The sequence below is a fragment of the Schistocerca piceifrons genome, chromosome 1 (assembly GCF_021461385.2).
Source record: "Schistocerca piceifrons isolate TAMUIC-IGC-003096 chromosome 1, iqSchPice1.1, whole genome shotgun sequence".
In the NCBI taxonomy this organism is placed as follows: domain Eukaryota; kingdom Metazoa; phylum Arthropoda; class Insecta; order Orthoptera; family Acrididae; genus Schistocerca; species Schistocerca piceifrons.
In genome coordinates this window covers 749,228,193-749,255,771 of record NC_060138.1, presented here as the reverse complement: position 1 = coordinate 749,255,771, position 27,579 = coordinate 749,228,193, and the positions used below count along the sequence as shown (strand labels likewise).

General features: G+C 38.9%; 1 protein-coding gene across 1 annotated transcript in view; it reads left to right on the top strand.

Annotated features, from left to right (window-relative positions):
* The window catches only part of LOC124711971 (2-aminoadipate transaminase), a 67,816-nt gene that overhangs the window by 15,271 nt on the left and 24,966 nt on the right, over nucleotides 1-27,579 (top strand). The window contains exons 3-4 of the mRNA XM_047242257.1: nucleotides 13,852-14,006; nucleotides 22,990-23,151. Coding sequence (XP_047098213.1) covers nucleotides 13,852-14,006; nucleotides 22,990-23,151 — 317 coding nt within the window. The remainder of the gene's footprint in view (nucleotides 1-13,851; nucleotides 14,007-22,989; nucleotides 23,152-27,579) is intronic.

Here is a 27,579-nt window from a genome sequence, read left to right as displayed (position 1 = left end):
ATGCTTCTCCCCGCCCCCCCCTCTGCCCATCTCCTTCACACCTCACTCTGTCATTTCCTCCGATCCCTGTTTGTTGTTCTGGTTTTCCCGTCCTCTCTGTTGGTCTGCTCCTCCACCCCCCCCCTGTCGATCTCCTCCTCCTCCACCCCCCCCTCTGTCCGTCTCCTCCTCCTCCACCTCCCCTCTGTCGATCTCCTCCTCCTCCACCCTCCCTCTGCGGTCTCCTCCTCTTCCACCCTCCCTCTGTCGGTCTCCTCCTCCTCCACACCCCTGTCAGTCTCCTCCTCCCCCACACTCCCTCTGTCAGTCTCCTCCTGCTCCACCCTCCCCCCGTCAGTCTCCTCCTCCTCCACCCCCGCTCTGTCGGTCTCCTCCTCCACCCTCCCCCTGTCAATCTCCTCCTCCTCCACCCTCCCTCTGTCGGTCTCCTCCTCCTCCTCCACCCTCCCTCTGTCGGTCTCCTCCTCCTCCTCCTCCACCCCCCTGTCGGTCTCCTCCTCCACCCCCCCTCTGTTGGTCTCCTCCTCCTCCTCCACCCCCCCTCTGTTGGTCTCCTCCTCCTCCTCCACCCTCCCTCTGTCAGTCTCCTCCTCCTCCACCCTCCCTCTGTCAGTCCTCCTCCTCCACCCTCCCTCTGTCAGTCTCCTCCTCCTCCACCCTCCCTCTGTCGGTCTCCTCCTCCACCCTCCCCCTGCCAGTCTCCTCCTCCTCCTCCACCCTCCCTCTGTCGGTCTCCTCCTCCTCCTCCACCCCCCCCTCTGTCGGTCTCCTCCTCCTCCTCCACCCCCCCCCCTGTCACTCTCCTCCTCCTCCTCCCCCGTCAGTCTCCTCCTCTTCCCCCCCTGTCGGTCTCCTCCTGTTCCACCCCCCCTCTGTTGGTCCCCTCCTCCTATACCCCCCACTATCGGTCTCCTCCTCCTCCTCCACCTCCCTGTCAGTCTCCTTTTCCTCCACCCCCCCTGTCGGTCTGCTCCTCCTCCACTCCCCCCCCCCCCCCATCGGTCTGCTCCTCCTACACCCTCCACCCTCTGTCGGTCTGCTCCGCCACCCCCCCTGTAGATCTGCTCGTCCTCCACCCCCCTGTCTGTCTCCTTCTCCTCCTCCACCCCCCAGCCCCCTCTGTCGGTCTGCTCCTCCTCAACCCTACCCCCCTCCCAGGTCTGCTCCTCCTCCTCCTCCTCCTCCCCTCCCCCCCTCTGTTGGTCCACAGCTGCCCCTCTTCCACCCCCGCCCTCTGTCGGTTGCGCACCTCCTCCTCCTCCTCCCCCCTCTGTCGGTTGGCGCACCTGCTCCTCCTCCCCCCTCTGTCGGTCCATTGCTGCTCCTCCCCCCGTCTGTCAGTCCACTACTGCTCCTCCTCCCTGCTCTCTGTCAGTCCGCTGCACCTCTTCCTACCTCCCCCCCCCCACAGTCAGTCACTGCTTCTCCTCCTCCTCCTCCTCCTTCTCTCCCCTGTTGTTGATGTGCTGCTCCTCCTTCTCCCCCCTCCGCCGACCTCCTCCTCCTGCCCCCTTTTCGAAAGTGCTTCTCCTCCTCCCCCTCCTCCCCTCCCCCTTCTTCTCCGACCTGCTCCTCCTCCTCCCCCTCCTCTGATCAGCTCAGTCTCCCCCTCCTCCCCCTCCCCTCCCCCTTCTCTGTTGACCTCCTCCCCCCTCTCTGTCGACCTCCTACCCCTCCTCTCCCCCTCCTCCTCCCCTTCCTCTCCCCCTCACCTCCCCGTCCTCCTCCCTTGATCTACTCTTCCTCCTCCTTCCCCCCCCCCTCCTCTGTCGACCTGCTCCTCCCTCTTCTCTCTCTGTCCATCCCCTCCTTCTGCTTCGATGTCAATCCATGCCCTCCTCCCTCAATCTTACTGTGTGTTGTCATGCTCGCCCCAGTAGGAGGCTGGTGGTCCGAACCCCTTCTTCCAGATTGTAACTAATATGTGTATCTAATTTGGCTGTGATCATTCCAGGTTTAGGATGAGCTTTCAACCCAGTGGTATTGGTCGCATATGCACATGTTAGATATGTTTTACATATATTGATTATATGTCTCACAAATCACCAGCGAATTTTGCCTGTAGTTTCATTTTCACGCAGCTTAATGTTTATCATATTGTGTCTCCTGAACTATGTGGTTTATAATGATATAATATTGCAGGTGCATCCAATGGTATATGTGGCTACTGTCTGTTAAATGTGTTGTGAACAGAGTTACTAGTAAATAAGTAATAAAGTGCAGTGTCATATATGGTGCCACAAGTGTTTCAAGCATCTCAATGTTTGACATCATATCTCCTAAATTATATGTTGTACGGTGATATATTTTTGTAGGTACATTCAACAGCTGATGTAGATACTGTCTACAAAACGTGTTGCAAATAAAGTTGGTGGCACCTAAGTAATAAATTTAAACATTCTGCAAGATGCAGCAGTTTTTCACACATCTCTGTTCATAACTTCAATCTCCAGAACTGTGTGTCATACAGTCATATAATTCTGCTGGTACATTCAGTGGGATATGTGAATACTGGTTGCAGAATGTGTTGCAAACACAGTTAGAAAGTAAAGATTTAGTACATTGAAACATCATGCTTCATGGAGTGGTTTTACTAATTGGACATTGAAAGTGTAGCAAGCAATAATTTTTTTTTTTTTTTCCTTTCAATATGGATTGGGGCTAAGAAATGAAAGAGGAAGCCGTCTGTTAGAATTTTGCACAGAGCATAACTTAATCATAGCTAACACTTGGTTCAAGAATCATAAAAGAAGGTTGTATACATGGAAGAATCCTGGAGATACTAGAAGGTATCAGATAGATTTTATAATGGTAAGACAGGGATTTAGGAACCAGGTTGTAAATTGTAGGACATTTCCAGGGGCAGATGTGGACTCTGACCACAACCTATTGGTTATGAACTGTAGATTAAAACTGAAGAAATTGCAAAAAGGTGGGAATTTAAGGAGATGGGACGTGGATAAACTGACTAAACCAGAGGTTGTACAGAGTTTCAGGGAGAGCATAAGGCAACAATTGACAGGAATGGGGGAAAGAAATACAGTAGAAGACGAAGGGGTGGCTCTGAGGGATGAAGTAGTGAAGGCAGCAGAGGATCAAGTAGCTAAAAAGACAAGGGCTAGCAGAAATCCTTGAGTAGCAGAAGAGATATTGAATTTAATTGATGAAAGGGAAAATATAAAAATGCAGTAAATGAAGCGAAAAGGAATACAAATGCATCAAAAATGAGATTGTTAGGGAGTGCAAAATGGCTAAGCAGGGATGGCTAGAGGTCAAATGTAAAGATGTAGAAGCATATATCACTAGGGGTAAGATAGATACTGCCTACAGGAAAATTAAAGAGACCTTTGGAAAAAAGGAACCACTTGTATGAATATCAAGAGTTCAGATGGAAACCCATTTCTAAGCAAAGAAGGGAAAGCAGAGAGGTGGAAGGAGTATATAGAAGGTCTGTACAAGGGCAATGTACTTGAGGACAATATTATGGTATTGGAAGAGCGTGGAGATGAAAATTAAATGGGAGATATAATACTGCATGAAGAGTTTGACGGAGCACTGAAAGACCTAAGTCGAAACAACGCCTCGGGAGTGGACAACATACCATTAGAACTACTGATAGCCTCAGGAGACCCAGTCCTGACAAAACTCTACCATCCCGTGACCAAAATGTATGAGATGGGTGAAATACCCCCATATTTCAAGAATAATGTAATTATTCCAATTGCAAAGAAAGGAGGTGTTGACAGGTTTGAAAATTACCAAACAGTCAGTTTAATAAGTCACGGCTGCAAAATACTAACACAAATTTTTTACAGATGAATGGAAAAACTGGTAGAAGCCGACCTTGGGGAAGATCAGTTTGTATTCCGTAGATATGTTGGAACACATGAGGCAATACTGACCTTACGACTTATCTTAGAAGATAGATTAAGGAAAGGCAAACCTACATTTCTAGCATTTGTAGACTTAGAGAAAGCTTTTGACAATGTTGACTGGAATACTCTCTTTCAAATTTTGAAGGTGGCAGGGGTAAAATGCAGGGAGCGAAAGGCTATTTACAACTTGTACAGAAACCAGATGGCAGTAAGAAGAGTCGAGGGGCATGAAAGGGAAGCAGTGTCTGTATATTGAGCAAGCAGTAAAGGAAAGAAAAGAAAAATTTGGAGTAGGTATTGAAATCCATGGAGAAGAAATAAAAACTTTGAACTTCACCGATGACATTGTAATTCTGTCAGAGACAGCAAAGGACTTGGAAGAGCAGTTGAATGGAATGGACAGTGTCTTGAAAGGAGGATATAAGATGAACATCAACAAAAGCAAAACAAGGATAATGGAATGTAGTCAAATTAAGTCAGGTGATGCTGAGGGAATTAGATTAGGAAATGAGACACTTAAAGTAGTAAAGGAGTTTTGCTATTTGGGCAGCAAAATAACTGATGGTGGTCGAAGTAGAGAGGAAGTAAAGTGTAGACTGGCAATGGCAAGGAAAGCGTTTCTCAAGAAGAGAAATTTGCTAACATCGAGTATAGATTTAAGTGTCAGGAAGTCGTTTCTGAAAGTATTTGTATGGAGTGTAGCCATGTATGGAAGTGAAACATGGACAATAAATAGTTTGGACAAGAAGAGAATAGAAGCTTTCGAAATGTGGTGCTACAGAAGAATGTTGAAGATTAGATGGGTAGATCACATAACTAATGAGGAGGTATTGAATAGGATTGGGGAGAAGAGAAATTTGTGGCACAACTTGACTAGAAGAAGGGACCGGTTGGTAGGACATGTCTTGAGGCATCAAGGGATCACAAATTTAGCATTGGAGGGCAGCGTGGAGGGTAAAAATCGTAGAGGGAGACCAAGAGATGAATACACTAAGCAGATTCAGAAGGATGTAGGTTGCAGTGGGTACTGGGAGATGAAGGAGCTTGCACAGGATAGATTAGCATGGAGAGCTGCATCAAACCAGTCTCAGGACTGAAGACCACAACAACAACATTTTGTAGGGGTTGTCAGTGAGAAAAAGTTTCATAGAGGTTCGAAATTGTGTGTAAAGTTTGTTGCATATCACTTAAGTGCTCTCATTCTCAAATACACATCATGGGCTACACTGCTTCTTCAGCCCCACCCCTTTGATAGATGGTTCTTACCAGCACAGTTATGATTTCCAGATGGTGATACATTTACCAAGTTTGTTTGAAATCTGTCCAGTGATTTAGGAGGAGATGTAGTGTGTACATAACATACATACACAAGTATGTACCTACATACATACATAATACATACATACATACAACAACTTTTATAAAATTTTAAAAAAGTGCTCTACTAGGTATATAAAAACATGCATAATCAAATGTGCACCATTGTATTAAAATTTCAAATCAGTCAATGAAGAACTGCCGCAGGTTTAACATTTTGAACAAACAAACATTTACATTTTTACCTATATAGATATAGAGTAACAGCCCAGCATAACGCAGTTATTTGGGGACTTGCTTTACTCGGACGGTATAGAGAGCCACTTGTATGAATATCAAGAGCTCAGATGGAAACCCAGTTCTAAGCAAAGAAGGGAAAGCAGAAAGGTGGAAGGAGTGAAGAGTTTGACAGAGCACTGAAAGACCTAAGTCAAAACAAGGCCCCGGGAATAGACAACATTCCATTGGAACTACTGACGGCCTTGGGAGAGCCAGTCCTAACAAAACTCTACCATCTGGTGAGCAAGATGTATGAGACAGGCGAAATACCCTCAGACTTCAAGAAGAATATAATAATTCCATTCCCAAAGAAAGCAGGTGTTGACAGATGTGAAAATTACTGAACTATCAGATTAATAAGTCACAGCTGCAAAATACTAATGCGAATTCTTTACAGACGAATGGAAATACTGCTAGAAGCTGACCTCAGGGAAGATCAGTCTGGATTCCGTAGAGATGTTGGAACACGTGAGGCAATACTGACCCTATGACTTATCTTAGAAAATAGATTAAGGAAAGGCAAACCTACATTTCTAGCATTTGTGGACTTAGAGAAAGCTTTTGACAATGTTGACTGGAATACTCTTTCTCAAATTCTCAAGGTGGCAGGGGTAAAATACAGGGAGCGAAAGGCTGTCTATAATTTGTAGAGAAAGCAGATGGCAGTTATAAGAGTCGAGGGACGTGAAAGGGAAGCAGTGGTTGGGAAGGGAGTGAGACAAGGTTGTAGCTTCTCCCCGATGCTATTCAATCTGTATATTGAGCAAGCAGTAAAGGAAACAAAAGAACAGTTCGGAGTAGGTATTACAATCCATGGAGAAGAAATAAAAACTTTGAGGTTCGCCGATGACATTGTAATTCTGTCAGAGACAGCAAAGGACTTGGAACAGCAGCTGAACGGAATGGACAGTGTCTTGAAAGGAGGATACAAGATGAACATCAACAAAAGCAAAACGAGGATAATGGAATGTAGTCGAATTAAGTCAGGTGATGCTGAGGGAATTAGATTAGGAAATGAGACACATAAAGTAGTAAAGGAGTTTTGCTATTTGGGGAGGAAAATAACTGATGATGGTCAAAGTAGAGAGGATATAAAACGTAGACTGACAATGGCAAGGAAAGCGTTTCTCAAGAAGAGAAATTTGTTAACATTGAGTATTGATTTAAGTGTCAGGAAGTTGTTTCTGAAAGTATTTGTATGGAGTGTAGCCATGTATGGAAGTGAAACATGGACAATAAATAGTTTAGACAAGAAGAGAACAGAAGCTTTCGAAATGTGGTGCTACAGAAGAATGCTGAAGATTAGATGGGTAGATCACATAACTAATGAGGAGGTATTGAATAGAATTGCGGAGAAGAGGAGTTTGTGGCACAACTTGACTAGAGGAAGGGATCGGTTGGTAGGGCATGTTCTGAGGCATCAAGGGATCACCAATTTAGTACTGGAGGGCAGCGTGGAGGGTAAAAATCGTGGAGGGAGACCAAGAGATGAATACACTAAGCAGATTCAGAAGGATGTAGGCTGCAGTAGGTACTAGGAGATGAAGGAGCTTGCACAGGATAGCATAGCAGGGAGAGCTGCATCAAACCTGTCTCAGGACTGAAGACCACAACAACAGCATAGAGAACCCGCAGTATATCGAGAGTGAGCCATGCAATGACAAACTAAGCATGGAAAGATAGGAAGAAAACACAGTGCAATATTCCAGAATAAAATTTTCACTCTGCAGTGGGGTGTGTGTTGATTTGAAACTTCCTGGCAGATTAAAACTGTGTGCTGGACCGAGACTCAAACTCGGGACCTTTGCCTTTCGCAGGCAACTGCTCTGCCAACTGAGCTGTCCAAGTATGACTCACGACTCGTCCTCACAATTTTACTTCCACCAGTGTAGTTGTGAAGACGAGTCGTGAGCCGTACTTGGACATCTCAGTTGGTAGAGCACTTGCCCATGAAAGGCAAGGGTCCCAAGTTCGAGTCTCGGTCCGGCACATACTTTTAATCTGCCAGAAGTTTCAAATCAGGCACACTCAGCTGCAGAGTGAAAATTTCATTCTGGGAACATCACCCAGGATGTGGCCATGTCTCCGCAATATCCTTTCTTCCAGTAGTGCTAGTCCTGCAAGTTTCAGAGGAGAACTCCTGTGAAGTTTGGAATGTAGGAGATGAGGTACTGGTGAAAGCAAAATTGTGAGGGTGAGTCATGCTTGGTCAGCTCAGTTGGTAGAGCACTTCCCGCGAAAGGCAAAGGTCCCGAGTTCAAGTCTCAGTCCGGCTCACAGTCTTAATCTGCAATATTATACATACTGTGCTATGCTGTACTCAAATTTAAAGAACAGTAGAATTAAAGCACTTCAGAAACTTCCCAAATATGATACAGCAATTAGACAAACTTCACTCAATTGTCAACCAAACAATAACACAAATTTACACTGGCTGTAAGCTACAGTGCATCACTATTCTGTTGTTTTAAAGAAATCAGTTAGCTTTATTTGGCATTTCATTTCTCACAGTTGCTTTAGTGTGTATTGTTTTAGAATTGGAATCAGAATTTTATTGTCCAACAACATACATACATAAATCATTGATGTAAAGTATAGTAGGCTCGTCAATATAGGTAATGTACTAGGGATACATGCAGTGTGTCAGACAAAGAACAAAGACTATTTTAATTTACAAAAATCATTACAAATTTGGTCAATACTCTACCAAAAACATTTTCATCATCATTTAAAAATTCCATGAATGAATAACATTTTTGCACTAGTTTGACACACAATCTTATCTTCCGTAAACTTAGTTCCATACTGTGAAAGTTTTTCATTTTTAATTATAAACTTTCATAGCCATGTAATGAGGAGTTTGGGAGTAGAGCCTTAATCTATGAGACAGCAGCATGAAATTCTTTCCAGAATGAGATTTTCACTCTGCAGCAGAGTGTGCACTGATATGAAACTTCCTGGCAGATTAAAACTGTGTGCTGGACCGAGACCTGAACTCGGGACCTTTGCCTTTCGTGGGAAAGTGCTCTACCAACTGAGCTACCCAAGCGTGACTCACGACCTGTCCTCACAGCTTTACTTCTGCCAGTACCTCGTCTCCTACCTTGTTAGAGCACTTGCCCGCAAAAGGCAAAGGTTCCGAGTTCGAGTCTCAGTCCGGCACACAGTTTTAACCTACCAGTTTGTTCTTGGTCTTCTTTTGGTTTTTCAGTAATTATTTTCACCCATATACCTCTGTGGTCTGACAGGTAATTGACATTAAATAAGACTAGCTCAAAATCACACTTGTTTACGTTTGTTATTAGATTGTCAAGAAAGGAGAAATGCCTTGTAGGACTTTCATTAGCACAAAGGAGATTGTAAAACCTTAACATGTTTACTAAATTAACATTTTTCGCTGTCATTTTCCTAATGTCTATGTTTAGATCCCCAAAAATTAATATTTTGTATTTAGCATACTTTTGTATACTGATTGCAAGTTTTTCTAAACATTCTATAAATTGTTGTACATTACTTCCAGGAGTGTGATATAAAGAAACAGTTATGAGCTGTATACTAGGTATAATCAAAGCAGCTGCTTCAAAAACACCTTTAATGCTTAGTAACTTCAAGAACAGAAAACTTTTAAGTCTGCATCATTGCTAACATATATGGATGAACCCCTGTAAGATTCACTGGGTCTGCAGTAGTATGTAGCTAATTTGAAGGCTGATGGTACATACAGTTTTTTATCTTCTTCCTTTAACCAATATTCGTTTGTACATAAAATCATTCTTTTGTTGCTTTTTAATAGTATACCAAGCTCATCAGCTTTGTTTTTCAGAGACCTGACATTTAAGTGCAGAAATAGAGTTTCTGTCACAGGAGGGGAGGAGTACAGTATTATGGGGCAATGGAGAACATTTAATTGTTTTTCCAGCCATGGAATCTATGTAAGGTGGCAGTTGGACTTCCTTGGAATAATCCATAAAAAAGCTTCATTTCTCTTTGGTAATTTTTTGGGTTTGCTTGAAACACAGTTGGAAGTTTCACTTCATTGTCAACAAGTTTTATAAGAACATGTTTTCCCAAATCATTTGGTACCACTTCATCATGAGACAAAGATGATACTTTACTTACTGTGACTGGTCTATTCTTTTCTGCTACCTCTGAAGATGATGGGGGAGCAGCTGGTTCTGTTTCTGCTGGTGGAGTTGTAACTTCTGCTATTACTGGTAAAGGAGTTTGTTCTGCCACTGCTGGTGAAGGAGATGGTCTTGCTGCTGTAGGAGTTGGTTCTAATGCTGGAGGAGTTACTTCTGCTGTTACTGATGGTGGTTCTTCTAATGCTGCTGTTGATTCTACTGCTGTTAGTATTTCTGCTTTAGGTACTTCTGCTGTATTTTCTGTTACTTTATCTGATTCTGCATTAGTCATTCCTGGAGGTACTTTCTGTGGTGGTGATACAGGTACCCCTGATGATGATGTTAGTAAGTTGTTTGATGTAATAACATCCTATTTACACTACTTGCATGCCCCAAAAGATTATTCGATATCTTACAATGGCTTCAAAATAGCTGTGGTTAACCACTTTCCTAGTGTCAATGTCACTTGCGTAAGACAGTATTGTCATTGCAAATGCAAGACTGTTTAGTGTGCCAGGTAACTTATATGTGAAGACCAAGATAAGGTTTTTTTTCCTAGAAATAGCCCCAGGAATTTGATATATTCTGCTTCCTTAAGTTCCTGATTTTTATGGATAATTTTGAAATCTCTTAATTTTGACTGTTTGGTTTAAAAATTTGTAGTTTTTTTTTAAATATAAAATCAGTGTTCAAAACTATATCAAATTCTTGTCAGGTTTCCAGCCAGATCAAACTGTCATCTGAACACAATATTTCAGTGGTCCATCTGGCCGCCACCCTCAGGTGAGAAAAGCTGCACTGCTGTTGCCGATCAGTTATCGGCAAGAGCAGCATAGCTTTTCTCACTGATGATGACAGCCAGGTGGGCACTGAAATATTGTGTTCAGATGACAGTTTGATCCGGCTGGAAAACCAACAAGAATTTGATATACTAATACGCCGGGAAAGCCTACACAGTCACAGAGTTCAAAACTATTTGGGGTATTAACAACTCTTTGGGGAATTTGTTCTCTGGTCTCATTTTCAATAAGTACAAATGTGTCATCTGCAAATAAAACTCAGTGTGATGTTATATTGAGCAGTAAATCATTTAACTAAAATAAAAACAGGATTGGGCCTAAGATGGAAGCTTGTGGGGTGCCCTGTGAAACAATTTTCCTTTCGGAAAATTTCCTTTACCTTACATTACAGCTACCCTTTGCTTTCTATCTGTTAAATATGATTTGAAACATTTCAAAGCATTACTATTTATTTTGTATATCTTTCTAATTTATGTAAACAGTAGAGAATGGTTTACACAGTCGCACACCATTGTAAGATTGAAAAAAATTCCTGTGACTTTTTGGGATTTGTCCAGAGATAAGCAAATTTTCTCAATATGTTTGATGATGGCATATCTTGTACTCGTGCCTTTCTGGAAGACGAACTGGTGATACTGTAACATTTTGCCATGAAATAAAATATTGAGATGAGACTTGCTGGTTGGTTGTGTACTACATCTTCCTTTGTGCCTTTCTTGATTAATGGCTTCACTATTGCCTACTTTAGAGCATATGGGAAACATTCTTTTTCAGATGACTGATTTATTGTGTCAGATAAGGGTGCTGATATTATACTAGAAACTGTATTAATTACTCTGGTGGGAATTTCATCGCATGAAGTGCAACAACTCAGTTTGGTTTCATTCACTTTGTTACTCCATCCACAAAATCATTTTATGTATGTTATCCTGTTTTTCACACATACTGGGAACCTCATTTATATTTTATTCTTCAGAGTCATCATCCTCATCCTCTACTGCTTCACTGTTCTCAGTCCAAACAACATCAATAATGACCTTGTCATCTGTGATCTCCAAAATTGGTTCTTCATTGACTCTACAAACCAGAGTAGTGGAAGAAGGGTTTATGCAGTAATTAATAATGGTATGCAGTCTTATGTGGAACTTAGATGGGTGTGGAGAATAGCTGTAAACAGTATGTACCTGAATATGTTGTTGTAACAGTGATATCCAAGAGATATAGTTTGATGTTTTGAAGCTGTTTCATTGTGTAGCATCAGATTATTTGTTTTGATTGACCCTAAAATACCACATGGCTTATGATAACATTTTAGGCTGTAGCATGGTTCCCCACACAATGGCACCAATTCGGAATCGAACCTTTCCCATATTGGGATGATAAGTCTTCTGTACATGAAATGCAGGCTATGGCATCATAATATGAAGAAAATTGAGTGGATCTGTTGAATTGGTGTGTTCAAAACTGCAACAACACATCTGCTGAAGGTCTTTGGGATAAAAGAGAAATCTGTCATGTGTCATGTCAGTTTGTCAAAAAGGTTGGCAGCTACTATGTCCAATGATTACAGAAAAATGAAAATTGGAATTTGTATGGAAAGCCTTTCCCTGTTTAAACACAGCAACAGCTGCAAAAAAGATTTGCTGCTTGATGTGAGTTTTGGTAGAAGGCTGACAGTTTTGGAAAGTACAACCACGTGCATCCGTGGATTTTTTTTTTTTTTTTTTTTTTTTTGTAATCACATAATGTAGTTCCCAAACGCGATAAACATATGTAGTTGTTTAAATTCTTCAGTAACTTTGTTGCTTATAAAGGCAATCTAAAACACAAGGGTTGCCTTTTTAAGTTTTTGTAAATGGCCACTAGATGTGAGATTACTGTTTTAAAAACTATCATTTGTTGTTAATAAAATAATGGCAGCTCAGGAATTTACCATGTAGTTTGTGTACTGCGAGTGTTTAAAGAGACAGCATAATGAAAAAAACTGAAATTTCACACACAAATTTTCATTAGAGGTTTTTTTACAATTTTTGTACCAAACTAAGTTCTTTCTGCAGAACTTCACCATAGTCTTGTCTCATAATGGTGAATTTCATTGTTCCAAAAAACATCAATGATGTGTGCAACATGACTGAAAAGGATCAGCAAATAACTTACCCTGATATGGAATCCTTAGATTTGTCAAAGACTGTAGCATATATGATTTTGTGTGAACATTTAAGTATGAAAAATATTTGCTCACATTGGATTCCACACAATTTGACTTTAGCTCAGAAACAAGCTTATCTCAATTGGTGTGAGGAAAAAATATTGACAGAGGAAAATTAAACTATGTATACAAACATTGTAATAGAGGATGAAACTTGGATATATTCACATGAGCAATAAATTAAGCAGCACTTCACTCTTTTAGTGTCCCAAGATGATCCAATCTGACAAAAGTTGTTTGTTCACAAAGCACTTGTGAAAAAATAATTGCTCATATTTTTAGTTACACCAGTCATGTCATGACCGTCGGTGTATAGGGTCGACAAACAGTTAATGCAGAATGGCATACAATAATTTATGCCACAGTTTTGTCAATAAAATGAGGTAAAATGCAGAAAATGTTGCATCATTCTTCATCAGGAAAACTGTCACACAACATGTCAAACAAATCATTATTTGATGGAGAAAAACATGGAATTAATATGTCAGTGTTCACCTGATCTTTTGCCTAATGACTTCTTTTTGTTCCCGTTTTTTTTTTTTTTTTTTTTTTTTTTTTTTTTTTTTTTTTTTTTTTTTTTTTTTAAAGTGGACGGTGATTTTCATCACCAAAGCTGTTGAATCTTTACAAAACCTTGTTTTTTTAGGTTATAGCATCAGAGTGCATAATAAAATGTTTCTAGAATTTGTCTCAACACAAATATAAGTGTGTGAATTTAAAACCAAATATTTTTATACTGGTTAAAATGACTTCTTTCATTGCTTCTGTAAAAACATAAAAGATGGCCCTCATAGCTTGTGGCAGAGTAAGCAGAAAACTGGAAGCTGGTCTTTGAGCGCCTGTTCCAACAAACCTAATTTAAAAATTTGTATACTATATAAAAATAAATTTCAGCCCAAGTTGTTGGGATTCCGAAAGTGACTTTAGGTCAAGCATTATTGATAATATGATTTTCCAAATGATAATAATATCAAACAATTGCATACTTTATGCTCCAAATGCATGATTTGAAAATTAACTTTGTCCATTTGATTAATTTTGTTCATATATTTTCAAACATTTTAAGTACACTTTAAACTCTTCAGCATGTAATGTCCATATTCCTGAGGAATCTAAGTACATTATTTTAGATTGTGTAATGTAATTTAAAATTTTAAAAAATTGTGAATTGCATAGCAAACCCCTTATGTAGTGATTACGTTGTTTCTTTTAGTTAATTTGTGACATGCTAATTTGATAATTTTAAGGAAAGATCTTGTGCTAACATGTGGGGCAACACATGGTCTTCAGCTGATACTGGGGACATTCCTGTCTCCAAATGCTGTTATATTTGTTGAGGAGGCTACATACATGATTGCATTGTCAGCTTTCAAACAGTATCCTTTGATGAAAATAGTTCCAGGTATTTATATAATGCTATACATTCTTGTTTTATGTACCACTTAAGTGTGTTGGCTGAAATTTGTCTTCAGGACAACTCACAGTATTCTTGTGTGTCCAAGAATTATTTTGTGCTATTTTTATATGGGCCATGCTTTGCGAGTGTCCCTGAAACTGTGGAAATCGTAATGAAGGATATAATTATAATATGAAGTTGTTCATTTGTTGTCTGTAGCATTAGATAATGTAGACATTACAGATGAAAGAATACTCTTTTTATACCCTAAGAATTCAGTGAGTGTATTTAAATTTAAATTCTTGTACAAAGGAAATTTATTGCATCATCTTAATCCAGTCCTTGATTGTGATTTATTTTATTCACCTGGTAAGGTGATTGCTTAATGCAGAAGTGCTCTGCTTGTTTGTTGATATGTATGGACAAGTAATTCGCATAGAACAGAATCAGGATTGACACTAAATTTGAGCTTTATTAGTTTACTCAACTAAAATAATTCTGTTGTTGGCTCTAGTTAGAATAATAATTTACAGTTAGTTTAAGTGGCAAGCAACCTTTTTATGTTCTGCTTATATGGTGCAAGCCATTCCTGAGACTTGCCCTAGTCCCATATTTATATGATTTATAGAGAGCAAGGTGAGCTTCATTGACCGGATGCCTTAATAATAATAATAATAATAATAATAATAATAATAACAAGGTTGCTGCACTACGCATACATTGATTACCAAAAAGCTTTTGATAGTGTACCCCACTCATGGTTGCTACAGATATTGGAAACATACAAAGTAGATCCTAAATTGATACAGTTCCTAAACATAGTAATGAAAAATTGGAAAACCACACTTAATATCCAAACAAATTCAAATAATATCACATCACAGCCAATACAGATTAAGTGTGAAATATACCAAGGAGACTCATTAAGTCCTTTCTGGTTCTGTCTTGCTTTGAACCCACTATCCAACATGCTAAATAATACAAATTATGGATATAATATTACTGGAACATACCCACACAAAATCACACATTTGCTATACATGGATGATCTAAAACTACTGGCAGCAACCAATCAACAACTCAACCAAATACTAAAGATAACAGAAGTATTCAGCAATGATATAAGTATGGCTTTTGGAACAGACAAATGTAAGAAAAATAGCATAGTGAAGGGAAAACACACTAAACAAGAAGATTACATATTGGATAACCACAGCGACTCCATAGAAGTAATGGAAAAACCTATACCTATAAATATCTAGGATACAGACAAAAAATAGGAATAGATAATACAAATATTAAAGAAGAACTAAAAGAAAAATATAGACAAAGACTAACAAAAATACTGAAAACAGAATTGACAGCAAGAAACAAGACAAAAGCTATAAATACGTATGCTATACCAATATTGACCTACTCATTTGGAGTAGTGAAATGGAGTAACACAGACCTAGAAGCACTCAATACACTTACACGATCACAATCCCACAAATATAGAATACATCACATACATTCAGCAACGGAAAGATTCACATTAAGCAGAAAGGAAGGAGGAAGGGGATTTATCGACATAAAAAACCTACATTATGGACAGGTAGACAGTTTAAGAAAATTCTTTATAGAACGAGCAGAAACTAGCAAAATACACAAAGCAATCACTCATATAAATACATCGGCTACACCATTGCAATTTCATAACCACTTCTACAACCCTTTAGATCACATAACATCAACAGATATGAAGAAAGTAAATTGGAAAAAGAAAACACTACATGGCAAGCACCCGTATCATCCAACACAGCCACACATCGATCAAGACGCATCCAACACATGGCTAAGAAAAGGCAATAAATACAGTGAGATGGCAGGATTCATGATGGCAATACAGGATCAAACAATAAACACCAGATATTACAGCAAGCATATTATTAAAGATCCCAATATCACAACAGATAAATGCAAACTTTGCAAACAACAAATAGAAACAGTAGATCACATCACAAGCGGATGTACAATACTAGCAAACACAGAATACCCCAGAAGACATGACAATGTAGCAAAAATAATCCATCAACAGCTTGCCATACAATATAAACTAATAAAACAACAAGTTCCCACATACAAGTATGCACCACAAAATGTACTGGAGAATGATGAATACAAATTATACTGTAACAGAACCATTATAACAGATATAACAAATCTGACATCATACTCACCAATAAAAAGAAGAAATTAACACAACTAATCAAAATATCCATACCCAATACAACAAATATACAGAAGAAAACAGGAGAAAAAATTGAAAAATACATCCAACTGGCTGAGGAAGTCAAGGACATGTGGCATCCGGATAAAGTTGACATTATACCAATTATACTATCAACTACAGGAGTCATACCACACAATATCCACCAGTACATCAACGTAATACAGCTACATCCAAACGTATATATACAACAGAAATCTGTAATTATTGATACATGTTCAATTACCCGAAAGTTCCTAAATGCAATGTAACATATACTGTACAGTTAAAAGGAAGTCACGCTTGATCAAAGTCTGCATCACTTTCCATTTTTAACCAGACATAACGTCTGAGAAAGGAAAGAAATAATAATAATAATAATAATAATAGTAATTATAATAATAATAATAGTAGTAGTAGTATACTTTGCAGTATAATTTGTCATCTATATTCTCAGATACTTCCAATAAGAGTGAAATAATGGAAACAGAATGGTAGTTTATCATGTCCACCCTTTATCATTTCCCAAACAGATGTTTCACTTCTGCATAGATTAGATTAGACTAGATTAATTATTCATTCCATTGTCCCATAAAAGAGGGAATCCTCCCGGGTGTGGAACATGTCAGATAAACACATTACAAAAATGTAGTTAGAAAAACGTGAGTTTCATTTTTAATGATCCTCAGTCAGTAAACAGTAAAATTATGTATATGAATTAAATTTAAACTTCTAATATTTACAGGTTTAATACTTACATCTGCTTTCATTAAATCCATCATTCAGACATTTGCTAGTTTCTTGGCTATTACAACCATACTTTAACACAATGGGAAAGCATCTCTGTTTGAAAAGAATGCTTGATTATTAAAGTTGGCTGGGAGTGGGGTTGCCTGTGTTACACGTGGCTTCAATATCCTTTAGTGTGTATCCCATCCACCCCACCCTGCAAATGCCATCTTAGCGATTTAATATTTACGGCATCCTGTTTTATATTCTTTAAAACTGTTTGAGGCACTCAGGTTCTTGCTCAAGTCCAAAAGATATATTTAGCCCAGAGCATTTACTTTGAAATAGGACTTTGTGCAAAAATAATTGAAGAACTCTGGTGTATTTTTTTTCCCACTGCCTTTGTCTTAAAATAATTCTGTTGTTTGCTATTTGTTTTGTTACCTTCACACCTTAAACATTTGACATTCAAAAATGTCCAAGCAACAACAACAACAGTAAACACAGAAAATGAGTTCAGTGTGCTGTATTTTGTATTTTATCACTTCTCAAGTGTCTAGGGCCGGTATTTCATGCAGATCCCAGTAGAATGGCTTTTTGTAGTGGGCATATGGATATTTTATCAATGCTAATGGTTTTTATGTGCCTTCTGAGATGTTTTGGCACTGCGTATGGTGTGAAAGAACCACTGGGACAACTTTAACTCGTTTTCATGAGAGTCACTGCAGTTAGATTTTCAAGTCTTTGTACCTGGTAAGTTTTTCTAGTTGTTTCTCTTTGATTCTGCTATCACTTAGGATGACAATGTCTGTGAGCCACGCTTTCTTTTTTCCACAGTTGTTATTTGTGATGTATTACTTTGCAGCATTCAATCAATTTAAGTCTGAAGTCCCACATTAATTTGGCATATTAGTTTTCGACGATCTTTTCTGGCTTGTGATTCACCAATTCCTTGCCGCCCACAGGTGGTAATTTTGGTATAAGTTCCAGTGGATCTTTTGAGCCACATCTTTACATCCCTGCTTGCAATCGGTCTGAGTGATCATCATGCAACACATCAAGATATGGTCAGTTGTTTTGTCAGCTTCTGTTCAGTGTCTGTACTCTGGGATTTTGCGGATTTCTTTGATAGCATCAGTTGTGGTGGCTTTTTCCTATAGAGCAAAAATTAGGCCTCAGTTTCCTTTGTTGAGGTTCTGTTGGTCATCCAAGACCAGGACTTCTCTTTATCTATTTGCCTTCAGTGTTGTCCACACAATGCTTTATTGCGTACACTGTCAGTTCAATATTGGTGTACACTTTTTGGTATTTATTCTTGGTTTTCTACACCTTCAGAAGCTTTCTGTTGTTGATGTCAATCAGAGCTGATTCTTTGCTATCTTTCCTTAGTCTGTCAATGCATATTTCTCTTATCCACTGTGTGCCTCACTTGCAAGAATCCTCTACTTCCTGCTTTTCTGGGAAAGAACAGTCTGTCAACATCACTGTGAAAGTGGAGTGCATGGTGAATGGGCATGATTTTCATATTTTCCTGTCTGTATTATTCACCTCTGCTTGTGTCCTGTTCACAATGCCTGCAATGATGGGCATGACCCTTGTATTTATTGCCTTGATATTATTGTCACCATTCAGTTTGCCATACAAATTTGTTCAAATCCTTTGGGTGTACTCTTTGCTGGCCACTTTTGTACATGCCTGTACTTGCTGTTGCCCATCTGCAAAATGGGTAGGTGTTCGTAGGCTTGTGGCTAAAGGAACTTTCTGGTTTGTCCATTAGGCATTTTGATGGCTTCACTTTCATTGCCGAAGATTCAAACTGGATTTCAGTGTCAAATTTTCTCTAGATCTTCATCATTCATGTGCAGTAAGTGGGATGTTATCTTAGAATTTTTTGCTCTTTAATAGCCTAGGATTTTTTTGTGAAGATGATTGACAGTAGAATAAAGAAAATGAACAACAGTGGTGAAAATGAGTGCCCCTGGTAATTGTGTTTCTTGATGTTAGCTAGTCTGTAACTCTTTTTTAACAAATAATTCTGTTTTCCAGTGTTCCATTGCATTTTCTGAAAATTGATTCTGATGATTCTGCTGACCCCCAATAGTTCCCATGCACCTAATGATGCAACTGTGTGACAGTGAGTCAATCTTTTTTGCAATCAGTCCACTTCATATACAGATTAGTTTTCCAGTTTTTGCAATTTTACACAATCATTTTGTTGACCAGGAGCTGGTCTTCTTTTCCCCTGCTGCTTCGTTTGCTACCTCTTTGTTATATTGGTATGATGTTATATTCTTCAAGAAAGTCCTGACTTCTGTTGGCTATGATGTCTGTCAGCAACTTGAACATGATAGTCAACAGTGTTATTGTCCCTTTAGCTGAGTCGTTCTGTAATTAAAACAGTTTGCCAGTTAGCCATTCACTGATGTTTTGTGTTCTCAGCACTGTTTTACAGATCAGTCATTTTCACATACAGACTGGCCAGGAATTTGAACCAGGAGCTGTGCCATTAATCATTGGCAAGGGATGTCCAGTTCCTGACTTTCCTCACTCTTTCCTCAATCATTTCAGGTGTTACCTTGAGCTGTTACATTTTCTTAGAAAATTTATTTTCAAAGTCCTTTATCCACCCAACAGTTTTCTTGTGGTCTTTTTCAGTTTCCCAGAGATCTTTTCAGAACTTGGCTGTTGCATTTTCTCTGGGTTTTCAACTTTTCTTGCAGCTTGTCGATTCAGTTTCTGGTAGAACTGCGTGTGATTGGATTGGAAAGTATGATTTTGCCTGTGCTAGATGGTCCTTGTATCTTCTGATTGGACTGAGTGCCTGGCCTTGTATCTTTAAATTTCCTTTACTGTTGCTGTTGTTGTTATTACATTATAGTTTATTGAGTATGATGACACTAGAAATTCTTATACTCAGAAGACAATTTGACCTCACTTGTTACTGAAGATGAGCAGTTCCTTGATTAAAGTTGCATTTTTTGTACATTAAATTTCTTTGCTTGGTTTTGGTAGTTCAAAAGTAATTAAGAGTGAAGTTATATACTGTATTAAATCAATGAATTTCCATATATCTCTCCCACTTTTACTACAGAAATCAGCTGCTGTAGCAGGCTTTTCCTCTTTTCTTTATTGAGGTTTTCAAGCAGACATTGAAATTTAGTGAGGGAAATATCTTTCCTGAGAGTTTGTAAATCAAATCTGCTGTAATATTTAAATCTTTTAACCCTAACAAAACCAAGGAATTTTCCATAACATACATTCCCAGGGGAAAGGGGGAGATTCCTTAATGCTCACCTTCCAAAGAAATAAATAAATAGAATTTGTTAATTGTTGTTTAATTATATTTACAGCATTATTTTTAAAGAGGTACTGGAGTGAATGTACGGTCTGGAACCTGAAAATACCTTCTAGCACGCACTTGACAGTATCAACGCCCTTTCAGTAACAAGTACTATTGATTTTATGACCAGCACCTATAAAAATTTTTAAATGCAAATTTCATTCATTGTTGTTGACTTTTACTTTCAACATACCTTTTAAAGAGCTGCTGATGTGCAAGTAAGACCCTGAACTTAGAAATATTGAGTATGCCATTCAGTGGAAAAAGTGACATCTGCTACTGAGACTTAAATTTTCAGAATAAGTTTAACATATTTTTTCATTATTTTAAAATATAAAGTAAGTGACTAGATTACAATTTTCTCAAAATGTGGGCATAAAGTAAATCCCCCCTCCTCCACCCTTGGTATTGTGGGGGTTAACTCTGCACAGAGTCTCTCAGATATAAACACTCTGTCATTTCCCATGTCGTAATTAATATTTGAGTAAAGAAGTATGTCTGAAGCTATGTGTGATTTGTTTTATGTACAAAATCTGTTCACTACATTGGAGTTTTGAATTTTCCTAGTAATTTTAGTCATCTGTAATTTTTCCTCTGCAAATCAACATTCATTGAGACAAATAACTTACATGTTTATTCTCAAAAGAATAATTTAAAAATCATTACCTTATAACTCTTGTTTGAAAACACAGCATTTATACCATTAACATTCTAGTGCATAATATACATATTTAACTTGTTTTTATCATTCCAAATTCATTTTTTGTAGGTAACCTGTAAATCGTACTGTTTTTATGGCTGGAGTTTGTCAACCTTTTTGCTATGCAGTTGAGAATTTTGTTGCAGAAATATTACTTACAAAAGTTTCACATTGCATTAATGCACAAAAGAGAACCACAATGTATGGACATTTTCTTACAGGATGCACTAGTCAGACAGTCCTCCTCATATGAAAAATGGAAGAGGTCCATATTTAGAGTGAAAATGTTCTGCGGGTGAAATAAAATACTGAAAAGAAAATTGAATCATTACTTTATTGGAACATAAAAATACTGCAACAACAATGACTATTTGTACAAATGTAGTCCATGCACAATCAGTATTCACAAAGTGTTGCAAAGCAGTAGAAAAAAGAGTGTATTAACAAACTAAAAATGCTGGAAAAAAGAAATACAAAAGAAGCATGGATCAAAGACAGGAAAGATATGATAAAATCTGCAGGGAAGTACAATGAGCTTTAAGGTAGTGTAAAAAGAAATACCATAACAAACTATATGAAGCACGTTATAATATCAAGCAGATATATAAAAACTTGAGAGAAATCTCCTACAGATTGGAAAACCACTGTTATTTGTCCCATATTTTAAAACAATGATTCTCATGTATGTGATAACACTAGAGTAATTGAATTACTCAGTGTTACTTCTAAAGTCTTATTGATATGCCTTATGAGCAGACTTGTGCCCAAAATGGAAGAACTGATTGGGGATTACCAGCGTCGCTTATACAAAACCGGTTCCACAATGGATCATTCTACAGTCTGCCAAAGATAACTCAGAAGGCTCAGGAATTTCATACAGATGTCCACACATTGTTATCCCCCCACATCATGAAATACTTTGAAAATTATTCAGATTAGTTAATATATGTATGGAAGAAACTCTATGCTAAATAAAGACACTGCTAGAAAAAGTGGTAAGTTTTACACTGGACTAAGTCAAGGAGACTCAATTTAACCTTATTTTAGAGAAGATTGGTATAATATTTGTGAAACCTGACCCCCCAAGGGAATCAGACTGCAGAATATAAAACTGTTACTAGACACCATCTGTGCAGATGATATAGAGTTGATAAGAAGTTCAAGGCTAAAAGAAACAGAATGAAGTAAAATTGTCAAGGAAACAGAACTATGTACTAATGAGGAGAAGACAGAGTACTTGGTGAACCAAGACAACACTTTACTGTGTACCAAAATCTTAAGAAAAGAATGTTCAACAAAACTTCAAAATTCATTTTAATCCATTAATACTATAATGACAGCATAATTATATAGATTTGAAGCTATAATGATTAAGAAATGTTACTACAATTTGAAAATAAATATATAGAAAGATTTTTAGACCTGATGGATGGAATGAGGACATAGGCTCTGTTGTACTGGAGGCAGATGGCAGATTTCAGTTCTTTGGCAGGATACTGTAGTTGGTCTATGAAGGAGTCTACTGACGAAATACTTGGGTGTCCTATCTTAGAATAATGCTCAAATGTGTGGGACGCATACCAAATAAGTCGAATGGGGATATTGAACGTATAAACAGAAAGGCAGCACGAATGGTCACAAATCTGGAAATCTTGTATAATACAGTAAGGGTGAGTGTCAACACCAAATAATGTGCTAATGCATTAGACAGAAAGAAATGATAAAGGCTGTGGAGATGATGTGTGGCCGCTCTGAGAGCTGCACCGCATCTCATAACTATCATTCTGTGTGTGTGTGTGTGTGGGGGGGGGGGGGGGGTATTAATATCGTAATGTTGTAAACTGAAACCTATTGTAGAAAAATGCATATGCAATTACGTATAATGTTAATATCTTTTATTCATAATGACATAGCAATTTTCTTACAGTTTCTTTCCTGAAAGTCATATGACATTTAACTTGAATTGTTAAAGTTCCTTTGAACAACGATGGTGTTGATACAGAGGCATTTAAGAAAATTGCTCTTGAAGAAAAAAGTAAAGGGAAATGGATGACAGATGAGCAAAGACCATTCTGGGCTGTGTTCTACACTATCCCTCTATTTCACAATCCTACTGGCATAACTATGTCGGAAGGTATGTAAAAGTTTTCTCTTTTTTTGTATCATTTGAGTGCCAAGTGTATTTGAAGTGATAAGGAGCATTAAATCTTAGAGTGTGGGATAAGATGATAAATTCTCCACAGTTGTTTTACATGTTGTTTTCTCTTAATTTGCATCTTAATCTCTTAGATAGTTCCCATTTTCATCCTTAACATTCTTTATATTTGAAATTTCCTACTTGTTGTGACAACAGTGAGCCAGTATTCTACAAAATTATTACATGTTAAGTGATTAATCCACAGTATTTATTTCAGAAACTACGTACTCATTTTTCTTGGTAGATATTGCTCACTCCTCCAGCTTTAAACAGCTTGCCAAGTGTAAGTTTTTAGGCTTTTGTGACTGTTGTCAGTTTCCACAAAATCCTTCACAGTCTGAAGTAACTTCTGCAGAGCAAATAAAATTTGATCATGTTCATTTTCTACCAGAGAGTGGTTAGGGAACTTGATTCATTATTTGATGATGCCTGCCTTATGCAATATGGTAGCTGTGTAAGATTCAGCATTGCCTTTATGGCACAATGGTGTAGGGACCAAGGCAAAAATAATTGGTCAACTGCTTGCATGAACTCCTCAAAAGCCGGCCGGTGTGGCCGAGCGGTTCTAGGCGCTACAGTCTGGAACTGCGCGACCACTACGGTCGCAGGTTCGAATCCTGCCTCGAGCATGGATGTGTGTGATGTCCTTAGGTTAGTTAGGTTTAAGTAATTCTAAGTTCTAGGGGACTGATGACCTCAGCAGTTAAGTCCCAGAGTGCTCAGAGCCATTTGAACTCCTCAAAATAGCACTATGCTGTGAAGAAACCCAAAATGAATGCCAGTAATGACACCCGTCACTGAGGTGGATCTCCAGTTCAACATTTGTGAGGAAACCGTCATTTGCTGTTGCACTGGGTCATTTGACCAGCCTCTGCCATAGAGGAGCGATCTTATAGACAGGATGAGCAACAGTATGTGACTGTTGATGACATTGTAGTGTATGGGGAAAGTTAAGTTGTTGAATGATTGTTGGGCAATACAGGATGATCTAGACAGGATTTTTACCTGGTATGAAGAGTGGCAGCGTTCTCCAACTGTGAGAAAATATACGTTAATGTAGATGAGTTGGAAAACCAATCTTGTAATGGTCAAATACAGAATTAGTGGTGTGCTGCTTGACAGTCATATCGATTAAATAACTAGACATAATGTTGCAAAGCAATATAAAATGGAACAAGCATGTAATGATTGTAGTAGGAAAGGCAAATGGTCGACTTCGGTTTGTTGGAAGAATTTTAGGAGAAAGAGCAGGCACATGGGAGGAGAGGTTTACTAGTTATCAGTAGCTCCAGTGTTCAGCACGTTGTGAGCCCTCTTAGGGAAAGAGTGTCAAGGACTGGAAAGAATTCCAATGTTCACCCAGTATGTCAGCCAAGGGAGGTGGAGCTGGGAGCTTCATGTGAGATATGGAGGAGGCCTTGCCTGTGGCTACAGAGCTTGGAGGTTACAGTAGTTTGCAAGTTGTTGCTCATGTCAGTGCCAGTGACACCTATCACTTGGGTTCTGAGGACATATTCTGTTTCTATGGGTGGCTGGCAGAAGTGGTGAAGACTGCTGGTCTTGTTTGCGGGGTTCATGGTGCAAGCAGAACTTATATTTTGTAGCATTTTACCCAGAGTCAGTTGGAGTCCTCTGGTTTGGGGCTGAGTGGAGGCTCTCAACCAGGTCTCTGTTGATTTTGTGCATATTTCTGGACCTGAGTTATGGGGTGTAGATGATAGGTCTGGGGTGCATAATACAAAAGAAGCAGCTACTTAGGTAGTTGAGTACTTGTGGGGTGCGCATGGAGGCTTTTTGGGCAGAGACACTTAGCCTGTTAAAATTCTAACAGTAAATTGTCAAAGTATTCATAACAAAGTTCCAGAGCGTACTGCCCTCCAGGAAATTTGTCGCACTCAAATTATTTTTGGAAATAAGAGCGGCAAAACCAGAAGTGGTTAACTCTGAAATACGAGGGTCACTCCAAAAGAAATGCACACTATTTTTTTGAAATCCATCTTTTATTCTACATGTTTGAAAGCTTTACAGTGTGTAGATACATCCTTTAGGAACAATATTTTCATTTCTCAACATATTTTCCATCCGTCTCAACTGCCTTACGCCATCTTGGAACCAGCGCCTGTATACCCACACGGTAAAATTCTGGACCAACCTGTTGGAGCCACTGTTCAGCACAAGGGAGTGCACAAGGGAGTCATGACCTTCAAACCTTGTTCCACGAAGAGAGTCTTTCAGTTTCCCAAAGAGATGATAGTTACATGGAGCCAGGTCAGGACTGTAAGGTGAGTGTTTCAGTGTTGTCCATCCGAGTTTTGTGATTGCTTCCATGGTTTTTTGACTGACATGTGGCCGTGCATTGTTGCACAACAGCAAAACATCCTACTTTTGCTGATGTGGTCGAACACGACTCAGTTGAGCTTGAAGTTTCTTCAGTGTCGTCACATATGCATCAGAATTTATGGTGGTTCCATTTGGCATGATGTCCACAAGCAAGAGTCCTTCAGAATTGAAAAACACTGTAGCCATAACTTTTCCAGCAGAAGGTGTGGTTTTGAATTTTTTTTGTTGGGTGAATTTTCATGATGCCACTCCATTGATTGCCTCTTCGTCTCTGGTGAAAAATGATGGAGCCATGTTTCATCACCTGTCACAATTCTTTCAAGGAATTCATCTCCACCATTCTCGTACTGTTCCAAAATTTCGCTGCATACCGTTTTTCTTGTTTCTTTGTGAGCCACTGTCAACATCCTGGGAACCCACCTGGCACAAACCTTTTTCACCGCCAACACTTTCAGTATTCTGCAAACAATTCCTTCCTCTATCCCAACGTAGCGTGACAATTCGTTCACTGTGATGTGTCTGTCAGCAGTCACCAATTTGTTAACTCTCTGCACATTGTCTGGAGTGTGTGCAGTACGAGGTCTGCCGCTGCGAGGACAATCCTCAATATTGCCATGCCCGCTTTCATCAAGTAACCTGCTTGCCCACCGACTAACTGTGCTGCGATCAAAAGCAGCATCTCCATACACCTTTTTCAACCTCTTGTGAATGTTTCCTACTGTCTCGTTTTCACAGCACAGGAATTCTATAACAGCATGTTGCTTCTGACGAATGTCAAATGTAGCAGCCATCTTGGAGACATGCTGTGACGGCGCCACTCACAGGAACAGGTTGGACTAAGTTTGAAAACAAGCAGGAAGGATGTATCTAAACACTGTAAAACTTTCACTAATGCAGAATGAAAACTGTATTTTTACAAAAATAGTGTGCATTTCTTTTGGAGTGACCCTCGTATGTAGCAAGGTATGGAACTTACATTGGAAAGACAGGTTAGACATTATAAGAGGAGTGTTATAGCTGTCACCAAAGATATTGTATGCACTTAGTTTGAAATTGAATTGGACTTTGAAATTATCTGGACACCATTTACAGGCCTAGGTGAGCTCAAGTTAGTTATTTGATGTGTTTACCTGCCACGTGATTCCACCATAACAGTTGTAGAATCATTCGAGAAAAATCTATGCTCAGTAGTGTGTTAATACCCAGATCATGCAGTATTAGTTGCTGGTTACCGAATATAGACAGGCATGTCTATGGATTTACTGTAGGTGGTATGGAAAGACAGTCTTGTGAATTACTTTTGAACACATCTTCCAAAAACTGCCTTGAACAACTAGTTGGATGGCACATACACAGACGTTTTGGCTGCAAACAGCCTGACACTATCAACAGTGTTAGTATAGACACAGGGATTAGTTATCAGGATGGAATCATAGTGATGATAGGTACTAAAAAATTAACAAATCTGTCAAGATAGCTAAGAGAGTATTTATGCCAGAAAAAACAGATAAGCAGTTATTAGCATCTCACTTAGAAAACGAATTGACATCAGTTAGCTCCAATATGATCAGTTTAAACTGGTTGTACATCACACTCTGAAGACATACTCTATGACAAGTAAATGGATTTCGGATGGAAAGGATCCTTTGTGATTTAATACTCAGATTCGGAAAATACTGACAAAATGGACATTGTTGCACTCTTGATTAAAAAAGAATGCACAAATGTTGATAGGCACAAATTTCTATTAAATTCTGCCTATGTAAGATAATGAAGGTGTGAAGTCTACACTATCTTCCACGATCATACCTTAGTGAAAGATCTTGCTGAGAAACCAATAAGATTCTGGGCACACATAAAATCACTAGGCAGGTTGAAGGCTTCTATCCAGTTGCTTGTCGACCAGTCTGTGGTGGCCACAGAAGACAGCAAAAAGAAAGGTGAAGTTTAAATTTCACATTTTAGAAATCATTTATGCAAGAGGATTGTACTGACATACCACTGTTTCATGGCCATACAGATTCT